This window comes from Myripristis murdjan, chromosome 21 (genome assembly GCF_902150065.1).
Source record: "Myripristis murdjan chromosome 21, fMyrMur1.1, whole genome shotgun sequence".
NCBI lineage: Eukaryota > Metazoa > Chordata > Actinopteri > Holocentriformes > Holocentridae > Myripristis > Myripristis murdjan.
In genome coordinates this window covers 26,642,940-26,654,548 of record NC_044000.1, presented here as the reverse complement: position 1 = coordinate 26,654,548, position 11,609 = coordinate 26,642,940, and the positions used below count along the sequence as shown (strand labels likewise).

Below are 11,609 nucleotides of genomic sequence, written 5' to 3'. Positions count from 1 at the left end.
CTGACTTAACTCCTTCACCACAACGTTCCAGTATAGTAACTGCAACTGCATAACTGCTGTCGCTGCCCCGATCTGCCTGTTGATTTCCTGCTCTACTCTACCCTCACTTGTGAACAAGTGAACTTGAACTCCTCCATTTGAGGCAGTAACTCTTCTCCCCACTCGGAGAGGGCAAACCACCTTTTTCCATCAGAGAACCATGGCCTTGGACTTGCTGATCTTCAACGCAACTTCTTCACACTAAGCTGCAAACCACCCCCAGTGCATGCTGAGGCCAGCATGACCAGATCATCTGCAAAAAGCAGGGACGCCGTCCTGTGGTCATCAATCTGGACACCCTGTACACCTTGAAATCTTGTCTATGAGGATCGCAAACAGAATTGGGGACAAGTAGTAGCCCTGGCGGGGTCCAACACCCAACGGAAACAAGCTCAACCCAGTGCCAAGAACAACAGTGAGATGTTGGCAGGTTCAACCTCTTGTGAGATTTGGCAGGAGTCTTTACAACTGGGATAAAATCTCTCTGCTCCTCTAATGGGGTGATCTCAGCAGGAGAAGGTAAGGGGAAGGACATTGTATATGGATAACTGGGGGTTTCACAAAGAGGTTGACATACTTGATTTCAGAATCAGAATCGGAAATAAATCCCAGAGGGGAAATTGGGTCTTTTGTAAACTTTGGTAAACTTGGAGGATTCAATGTGTACATTTCTTTGTATAGGAATGTCATAATCTTAATCAGAATTGCTCTGAGGTGGGATGTTGGTGAACTGTCAATAGGAAGACCAAAAGCCAAATCTAATGGACAAGGAAATTATCCCAGAGTGCTTTGGCAATGGTGCGAGCCGTTTGATTTGGGGTGGGTGTGGCAACTGCATTTGTAAAATGGTCGTTGATAACCATTATATCCTTAGTGTTGCTCCAATCTGGCTCAAGATACAATAAGTTCATGCAAACCAACTCCAATGGTCAGCTGGTTAGGATGATAACTAATGGAGCAGCTCTCTCTGTGTGAGTTTTGCAGTGTACACAGCTGTTGCACGTTTGTATTTTCTTCTCAACCAAGGTTGCCATTTTGGGCCAAAAGAAGTGAGCTTTTACAAGGTCAAGTATACATTCAACTCCCATAGGTCCCATGTCATCATGGAGATTTTGTGATTCAGTGACTGGCAATAAATGGTAGTCATAGTTTACATCAGCCACAATAGTGTTACAGACCAAATGCTTATTATACACAGATCGAACATTAGACTCAGACAAGTGATGTGAAGCGAACTGAAATTCTTCTATTTTCCTTTTGGGGTACCTGGTCATCAGCAAGGTCAACATGGGGATGTCGTGATAAGGTATCAGCATCCACATTCCGTGTACCTGCACGATACTGCTGTTAACATGTGTAGGTGGAAAGAGCAGATAGCCATCGGTGGCTTGTGGCACACAGTTTAGCTGTTGTCAGGATGTAGGTGAGTGGATTATTGTTGGTGCCAACTGTGAAAGGAGTAAGTTGTCACTGAATTTATCAGTGAAAGCCAACTTTCACTTCTATGATGAAAAACTCTGACTTGTGTGCTCGATACTTGGACTCACTGTGAGATACTCCTCAGATGGTAAAAGCAATAGCAGTCTTAGGTGGTAGTGTTATGCGCCCGCGCTACCCGCTATACATTATGCCGACTCCGTTATTTGCGCCTGGAGGTGTGCCCGTGGGCGTGTTTTATGTGCTATCCCTAAAATTGCTATCTTGAGCACACACTTTAGGAAAGCGGATAGCGGGTGGTTAACAAGAGTGCGCCCAGGCGGCTTCAATGTGCGCCCCGACGTTGCCATGCCACGCAGGGGTCGGACTGAGACTGGGTTGCTGTCGGAATGGACTGAGTATATTAATCATATAGACTGTGTAGAGGAAAGACTGTTTTAACTTGGACACTTATCAGTGTGTTTTATTGTTTTATCATAAGCCAGCAGCTGTGCTATATTTTTATTCTTAATATTTTATTTGCCCAATCTACCTTGTCAATAAATTAGTTTACACATAGTTTCACCTCTGCCTCTTGTGTCTGTGTGGTGTGACCCGGGGATTTTACTCAATCAGTACAACCTTGTGACACGTCCACTTGGATACATGTGGCTCCACCTCCCAAAGTAACTCGCCTATAATATAATATATAATATATATATATAAAAAGCCACCTTGCTTTAGCCTCAGTTGAACCCTTGAGTAAATCTACCTCCCTCTCTCCATCACGGGTTTCGGTTTTAGGATTTAGGATAGCGCAGCCTGCCCTTAAAGACAATGGCACCTGGCACACTGATTGGTTTAACTGGCGTAACGCCCAAAACACACCTATGCATAATATAGCGGGTAGCGCAAGTGTTTTATGGATAACGGCAGGTGCGCAAGATAGCAACTTTTGCGGGGGAACGCCTCTTACTCAATGCTAAATCCCCAAATAACGGGTTTAAGGAGTCTGGCGCAAGATAGGGCCCCAAGTGTATTAATGTCGCTCAGTACCCATTCTCCAGCATGAGCAAAGATTAGGAACAACCAAGGCAAGAGTGGAAAATTCAATTTCATTTCCTACATAGTCCTTTGGAAATGTTATACTTAGTTCAACATCACCAAGATAAGGAACTTCTTGTCCATTTGCCCCTTCTATCTCTGGAAGAGTGGTTAAAGGTTTGTTTGGCTGATCAGCCAAGAACTGTATCAACAGACAAAATAATTTATCCAACTTGAGATCCAGTGTCAAGTAAGCAAGATGTTGGTTTTCCTTAAATATTGATCTGTGCAGTATTTTTGGTCCCACAAGCTCTTTGAAGAGTCTAGAAGGGTGATCATTTGCTTTGGTTTCTTTCAATACCGCCCGCTTTGCAGTGGGACTCCCTCAGCAGATGCTGATTTCAGTTGAAATAGCTGGAAGATTGTGGTGATTTCATCTGTCGTCCTCTCTTTCCCCCCGTTTCACTTTAAATGCCACCAAAGACAGATTTGGGGCTTGATCACAAATTGGTGCAATATGACCATCTTCTCCACATTTAAAGTAGTATCCTGGGTGAAGCTGGGTACTTTGTTTGTCGTATGCGTTTGCGACTGCTTTCCAGACTGTACAGTTGCCTTTCAGGACTTGGCTTTATCTGAAGGGCTGCTATTGCTCATTGGTTTACTCTTTTAGCCTTGATAGTTGATTATGGTCAACTTTGCCAGTTGGTGTTGAATTTGAGTGACCATTTTCTTCAATTTTTCACCTGATATTCAGATTTAGGATTGTCAATGTGCAACACACGACTGGTGGATCCAAACGTTGCCAGGTACTTTCCAAGTGACGTATGTTCAACTCCTGGCTAGCTAGCCATGTTTTAAGTAGGGTTGGGAATCTCTGGCATGAAGCCGATTCGAAACATATCTAGATACACGGGTTACGATTCGATTCAGAAACGATATATTTTTAATAGAGAACGATTCGGTACGATTCAATACAGTTTAAGAACGATACGATTCGATACGATTCGATACGGTTTAAGAACGATACGATTCGATACAACCCTAAAAACAATATGATAGTTAACATTTGTTGATGTAGACTGGGCATCACCAAATGATGGACCGCGGTCCGGGCACGGAACCAGTGGCGGTTCTGTCCAGACCCATGACAACAAGAGAGCACTGTTTACTTCAGATCTTTTGTAGCACAGAGGAAATATGCTTCTCAAACACTCGCTATTTAGTGTTAGTGTATGATTATGAGTTGTAGAACATAATAAATTATCTTGAAGGAGTAGATGTTTACCAGTAAGTTTGACTCCAATAATTTAACAGTATGTTAAATAATTTAACAATATGTTAAATTATTATTTGTTTTAAAAATGTAAATTACTTATCAAACAGACCTAACAATTCAACAATGAATGAGCAGGAGCATTCCTGTGATAACATAGATTGAATATGAAAAATAAGCCAAAGTGATACCTCTTCTCTGAATAGACAAGCTGAGCCAGTGTGCTGCTGTTAGCCAGTGAAAATACAGCAGAGTGGCACCTCTTCGCTTTGTTACACAATCTATGTCAGTGCGCTCCTGTAGCCCGGAAAGTTTCTCTGCCTTTTGGACTCGTACGGTGCCGGTGCAGTTGTTGTAAATTTTTTTCTTGGTGGTGCAGGTGCAGGTGAAACGACTGGAGGGGTTGTGCCACCCAGATTTGACCTCACAGGGCGCCAACCAGCTCCGCGCTGCGCCCTTCTCGGTGCGGACCGGTGCGCCCTCGCGTCCCGCGATCACATACACAATGAACGGCTGCGGTGGCCGAGGTCTGTGCCGAGCACGCACTATGTGAAAGCCCCTTAACGTTACGGAGCATGCGGGAGAGTCCCTTTCGTGAGCTCTCGCGTTGTTTAGAGATGAAAACTGTAAAGCCTCAGGCAACCGATTCATAGTCTCGCGATATCCGATCCACAACTCTACAATCGATTCATCTAAGGATTCATGGAGGATTTCGTATCGACTGAGGAGTCTGCTACCGATACAGCCGTATCTCTCGCCCGTAAAATCGGTTATCCGGTCGTATCGGTGTATCGTACCCAACCCTAGTTTTATGTAGCACTTATGATGAAACATTTTAAATATATATAATTATAATACAGCATGAAGTAGTTCACCAACTGTACAGGGCGAGTAGAGGTTCGGCTCTGGAGTTGGACAAAAATAAATGAAACACACAGACACGTAACTGAATTTAGTGGTTGTATTGAAAAAAAAAAATTTGAGTCAAGGCATAAAACCAGCAAAAATTAGTAAGGCCTTTCCGTTGAAATACTACTATCAGTTAATTTCCTTGTTAAATCAGTTCATCTATTAATGTATACATAGATCTCAATAATTATTTCAAATCAAAGAATCTGATCGACCAACATTTACATAATAATAATAATATCCTGTTAAACACACTTCAATATGATTATTAGTGTAGGTGTACGTAAAATCAGTATATCTTTAAACTAAAATTGTGCAGCTTGAAAAAAATGTTGGGAGCAAAGTTCATTAGAGTACTGATATCACAATAAAGGGAAAAGAGAAAAACGTATGTCACGTTAAATGATTAATTAAGGTTAATTGGCACAGTATGCATTCCTACCACACCAGGAGGCAATAGGCCAAGGACAGCCAGGCTTGAGGCCTGCATGCAAAGTGGACTGTGAACTGTCTTAGATGAAGATTCCTTCCTCTAGCTCGCCATCCATTTAAGAGGCAAAAAATGGACCATAGGCATCAAATATTTAATTAACTGTTCACATCTCCTTTCCATCAAGTCATTCACTGGATTATCCAAACTGACATGGCTCACCACTGTTCAGAAGCATGTCTGTCATTCCAGTGCAGCATCACATCATGATGGGTTGCAGGCAGCACACACTGTTGGGTAGCTGTATGTGTAGATAGGGTTTTAATTGGGAAATGAATTCAGCCACATGGCTTGATAGCATTAGCACAGCTGTGGTTTTGTAGTGGGATTCACTCACCAGTCACTGCACAGCCTCTCTACAGTATGTTGGCCTCACTGGAGTCAGGCTGCAGGATCTGAAGTGTAACTATGTGTTTAATACATTTTCTGAACCAGGGGTAGAAAAAGGCATAGATCAAAGGATTTACACAGGAGTTACAAAACAGCAGCCAAACCCCGAAGGACAAATATGAAGGACCAACTGTGTAATCCTGGCCTGCAAGAGAGGGATAGTAATATGGACAGAGACATATCAGAAACACAACTACGACAACACCAAGAGTCCTGGCTGCTTTCAGCTCCAATTTCTTAGCAGTTCCAGTCCCTGAAGGCTGCAGAGTGACAGACACAATGTGGGATCTCATGGCATGAGCCTGAGACACAGCCACCACAAACACTCTGATGTACAGAATTATGATGGCAGTAATGGGAAGAGTAAAGTTTATAAAAAAGTCAGTAGTTCCTGTGATGTAGTCAATAACAACCACACACTCACCATGACAAGACATAAATCTGTTTGGTTGCCTCAGTAAATCCTTTAGAATGTAACATGTAGAGAGAACAGAACCAACCCAACACACACAAACACAGATTTTAGCTTTGCTCTGAGTGACTTTGGTGGGGTAATGCAGAGGGTGACAAATAGCCACATAGCGGTCGACTGATATGAGTACCATGTTTCCTACTGAGGCAGAGGTAACAATAAAGGAGGTACAGTAACAGAAAACACACATATGTTCACCCAGAAACCAGCAGACCCCTGTGAGGATGATTTCAATTGGTATAAGCAGGAGGCCCACAAGGAAGTCTGAGACAGCCAGAGACAGGAGGACGAGGTTGGTGGGGGTGTGGAGCTGCCTGCAGAGAAAAAAAATTATATTAGCAATGGCAGTCTAAAAAGCAGTATTACCAGAAGGGCTAGTAATAACAGAAGTCATTGCGTGTTTAATTCCTGATAATCACTCATAAAATACATTGTTAAAATTTCTGTGTATTAATCAATGTATCTTGTATTCTAAAGCCATTTCTGTCTGTTAGTGAGCAATACAAAAACATTTAAGGCAAAGCTATTAGAAGCCTGTATCTGTGCCTGTAGTGGGAGATGGAGATGATGACCAGCAGGTTGAGAGCCACAGTGAGCACAGAGATGAAGGTCATCAGGATGTAGAGCAGCACGACCTCAGAGCTTGGAGGCTTCGGCTTCCTGCAGGAGGTGTTGAGGAGGTGTGGAAAGCAGAATTCAGCTCCTTCCAGGGTCTCCATCATCAGAGAGAGAGGAGGAGAGGAGAAGCTGCTGAGGTCTGGCAGCTCTCTGAACAAAATTCTCTGTCGTATCTCTTTCTTATCACTTTGGTCCCTTTTCGTCCCTCCCTTCTTCTCTTCCTGTTTTCCTCCTACCCAAGACACTGATGTCCCTCCTCTGTCCCCTTCTCTGCATTACTGTATTCTTAGTACAATTCAACCCTAACCCTAATCAAGACAACAATCTTCAAATAAAAAAGTTATATAATAAAACAATAAGTTAATTAAAAGCAAGTCAAAACAGTTACAGCTTAAGCCAATCAGAGTTTTGAGTAGATTTCTGAATTGACCCAGTGGAATCAATCTATCTGTACCTGTGCTGTTGTTTAAATCATTGTGGATTATTGTGTGTTGTTTTATGTATGAACAGAGCTGACTCTGTGTATGAGCCTCTGAAATGTTTTTTTTAGACAGCTGATGGAGCTCAGGATTTATCAGGGGAATGGCTGATTCACTCCAAACAATTTATCAGGATTAACCTGGACTGTGTGTGTGTGACCTTTTTGGATGTGTAGAGGAACACAGACCATTAATGAACATTACAGTGCAAATCCATCCAGTACTTTTTGAGTTGTGCTGCAAACACACACAGACGGATGGACAGACAATGGACAATCACATAACTTCCTGCTGGAAGTTGGTGAAGGTAATTAGCAACCACCCAGGATATCATCAACATCCATTCCATGTACAATGTCCATTTCTGTTGGCATGTCTGGAGATTTAAATAAATAATGAAGTGACACTGCTGTGCCTCGTGTAAATATACACAGTATCCTTGATGCCTGTGGACAGAACTGCAATCTGTGCATCACTATTACAGGGGACTGTTAGGAGGTTTAGCATGTAATTAACCATTGAAATTACTACTATTATTATTATTATTATTATTATTATTATTATTATTATCATTTTTCTAAGTGGAAATGAGGTTTTGGATCGGGTTGGAACTACTGCCATACGTTGGGCTTGGGTCGGGCTTGGACAGATTTTATCCGGGCTCAGGTCAGGTTAGAGATCTATAGAGTGGGGCCAGAAATTCAGACCAAACCCAACCCGAGTCCCATAAAAATCGGTGTAAAATCTTTGTACTGTCCAATGAGCAGGAACAGAAGATTCCTGCATCTTAACACTTGCAGTAAACTTTAATGTAAAGGACAAACATTTTGGTCATTAGACCTTCATGGGAATCTTGCCTATTGGGACCTTCCTCTTACACACCTGTCAACAAGAAGCTGCAGGTGTGCATGAGCCCGCATAGTCAAGTAATGTCTATTGAGACATGTTTTGTGAAGAGGCCAAGGAAGCTTGGGAGAAAGCTTTTGCCACCTGCAGGCAGATAGAAGAAAAAAAACCCACTGATGGCAAAATGGGCGTGGCCAGACTGACCAAACAAGCTCCTGTTGAGGTACCAGCACATAGTGAGATGATCCTCTGGGCTCAGGTACTGGAAACTTCAAAACCCACCAGCTCTTGTGTTCTGGTAGAGGGAATAAGTGATGAGGAGCAGTGGCATGTGGCTAGGACACTAGCTGTTATCAAAAATGGGAAAGTTCCTATCCGCATTAAGAATGTTAATCCTTTCCCTGTTGTTGTGCCACAGCGTCATCCTCTTGCCTCTGTGTACCAGGTTCTTCCCAGTGACATCCATGGAGAGAAGGAACTGGTACTACGTGCCAACCAACCAGGCACAGTGGAGGTGGACGTCCAGAACATCCAGCAGTCGGCTGAGGGGGACCACCCAGTCTTCACTCTGAGAGGCGAAGGGTTGACCTCGGATGAACAGCAGGAAATGGACCAGCTCCTCCATCGGTGGAGTAAGGTATTTGCAGCCCATGAAGAAGATTATGGTTGTACGGATACAGTGCAACACCAGATTCCCACGGGCACTGCCCCTCTTAGTCGGGAGAGGTATCAGCCAATTCCACCTGCACTCTTCTCAGAGCTGAGGAAGCTTCTCCAAGGTATGTTTGATAGCGGAGTGGTTAGTGAGAGTTCAAGTCCATGGGCAGCCCCCATTGTCCTGGTGAAAAAGAAGGACAATACTTGTGTTGATTACCGAAAGCTGAATGCCTTGACTCACAAAGATGCTTTTCCACTCCCTAGGATCGAAGAGTCCCTTACCTGCCTTAAACAGTCCAGGTTCTCCACGCTAGATATGGCCAGTGGATATTGGCAGGTGGAGGTAGACCCCAAGGACCGCCAAAAGACAGCCTTCACAACACCACTAGGTCTGTATGAATTTCACCGGATGCCCTTTGGGTTGTGTAACGCTCCGGCAACCTTCCAGAGGTTGATGCAACGGTGCCTGGGAAGCCTGGTGAATGACACTTTGCTCATCTACCTTGATGATATCATCATTTTTTCGCCTGACTTCCACAGCCACATCAAACATCTGGAACAGGTGTTTGAGAGGCTCTGGAGGCATGGCCTAAAGTTGCAGCCCTACAAATGCAGGCTCTTCCAATCCAAGATTTTGTGGTGTTTAAGTTTCAGAAATATTTGCTCCGTAAAAAACTCAGTTGATTTTGTTATTTGTTTAAAATCGTGTTTTTATGTGTTTTTACATTTTATAATGATTGTATTGTATCAAAATTAAAACATTCTTCTTTGACATATTCAAAAATCAGTAAAATACCTAAATAATACCTCTGTTTTTCTCTTTAAAACAAGAACTAACATTTTTGTCCTTTGGTGTGTGTTAGGTGCCGCCTCCTCCTGTCCCTGTCTGTGTGTGTTTTTTCCTCTGTTTCCCCTCCCCTTTGTGTTGTCCTTTTGCTTTGTAGGCTGGGCGTGGCAGGCTCACCTCCCTCACCTGTTCCACTCACGCACCTGGTTCTCATCCTGTCATCATCCCATCAATTACCGCCTTTATATTCCTGGTCCAGACCTCCACTCATCGCCAGTTCGTCGTTTACCAAAGCGTGGTAACTACTCGGCTCTCTTGCTAGCGTTTGCTATTTCATCTTCAGCATATTTTGTGATTCTTGGATTCCCTGTTTTCCTCAGACCCTGCCTCTCCGTGCCTTGCCTGCCTCTCCGTGCCCTGCCTGCCTCTCCGTGCCCTGCCTGCTCCTCCTTGCCCTGCCTGCCTCGTCCAGCCTCGCTGGTGGATCTCCCGTGTTCTTTTGTTCTTGTTTTTGTCCACTAGTCCCTTATTAAACTGTGTTCCTTTTTCCGCACTCCGCCTTGTGGGTCCAGTTTTTCCGGTGCTTCAAGCCTAACAGTGTGACATAAAGTCCTATAGTGTGACACACATAAAAGAGCCAAAAATTGGTTATTATGTCAAAATAACTTAAAAAAATAGTTCAGTATTGCATTAGGGGAGATATAATCATCAGTCATTGACTCAATTGGAATAATTTTTAACAGCTTTGACAGGATGACAGCAAAGTTTGACTTGTGTTTACTGTAAAAGTCCAAAACGTCAAGGAGAAAAAGCAGTGTTGTTCATAATTTCATATTAAATAAATAACACTATATGAAAATAAATATCTAATAATATAAAATAAATCTCTGTCATGCTATTTGTATATTACAATCATTATTATTATTAATTTTAGTTGGAATTTTAGTAATTCTTTTTTATGTCACACCATAGGACACATTTATGGCACAGATCAGAGAAAATGTCCAAAAAAACTGTGAAAAAACTGAAAAAGTTAGTGACCCCTTATATTTTTTTAAAACATCAGTTTTCATACTACATAAAAAATGTCTCTTTTCTTAAAAAAATGTGTTTTTTTAAAAAAGCTTTTTTTTTTACTGCCTATTTGTCAACTACCCAGGTACTTTCCAAGTGACGTATGTTCAACTCCTGGCTAGCTAGCCATGTTTTATGTAGCACTTATGATGAAACATTTTAAAAATATATAATTATAATACAGCATGAAGTAGTTCACCAATAGTACAGGGTGAGTAGAGGTTCAGCTCTGGAGTTGGACAAAAATAAATGAAACACACAGACACATAACTGAATTTACTGGTTGTATTGAAAAAAACTTGAATCAAGGCATGAAACAGCAAAAATTAGTAGGGCCTTTCTGTTGAAATACTACTATCAGTTAATTTCCTTGTTAAATCAGTTCATCTATTAATGTATACATAGATCTCAATAATTATTTCAAATAAAAGAATTTGATCGACCAACATTTACATAATAATAATAATATCCTGTTAAACACACTTCAATATGATTATCAATGTAGGTGTACATAAAATCAGTATATCTTTAAACTAAAATTGTGCAGCTTGAAAAAAATGTTGGGAGCAAAGTTCATTAGAGTACTGATATCACAATAAAGGGAAAAGAGAAAAACGTATGTCACGTTAAATGATTAATTAAGGTTAATTGGCACAGTATGCATTCCTACCACACCAGGAGGCAATAGGCCAAGGACAGCCAGGCTTGAGGCCTGCATGCAAAGTGGACTGTGAACTGTCTTAGATGAAGATTCCTTCCTCTAGCTCGCTATCCATTTTTTTCCAGTGATACAACCTGACCTGTTCAGGTAAAGAGGCAAAAAATGAACCATAGGCATCAAATATTTAATTAACTGTTCACATCTCCTTTCTATCAAATCATTCACTGGATTGTCCAAACTGACATGGCTCACCACTGTTCAGCAGCATGTCTGTCATTCCAATGCAGCATCACATCATGATGGGTTGCAGGCAGCACACACTGTTGGGTAGCTGTATGTGTGGTTAGGGTTTTAATTGGGAAATGAATTCAGCCACATGGCTTGATAGCATGATGATAGCGCAGCTGTGGTTTTGTAGTGGGATTCACTCACCAGTCACTGCACAGCCTCT

At 42.2% G+C, this 11,609-nt stretch overlaps 1 protein-coding gene across 1 annotated transcript; it reads right to left on the bottom strand.

The window, feature by feature from the left end:
• Positions 1 to 5,530: 5,530 nt before the first annotated feature.
• On the bottom strand, positions 5,531 to 6,755 carry LOC115380076 (trace amine-associated receptor 6-like). The gene is made up of 2 exons (XM_030081128.1): positions 6,583 to 6,755; positions 5,531 to 6,350 (listed from the first exon to the last, which is right to left on the bottom strand). The coding sequence occupies exons 1-2, from the start codon at positions 6,753 to 6,755 to the stop codon at positions 5,531 to 5,533; spliced, it is 993 nt and encodes a 330-aa protein (XP_029936988.1).
• Between the last annotated feature and the right edge of the window lie 4,854 nt (positions 6,756 to 11,609).

Bases quoted from the DNA above. Each gene is read 5' to 3' on its own strand.
- LOC115380076 (XM_030081128.1), bottom strand. From the start codon at position 6,755: ATGGAGACCCTGGAAGGAGCTGAATTCTGCTTTCCACACCTCCTCAAC. The intron at 6,351-6,582 runs GCACAGATACAG...TTTTCTCTGCAG, and splicing joins ATCTCCATCTCCCACTACAG to GCAGCTCCACACCCCCACCA.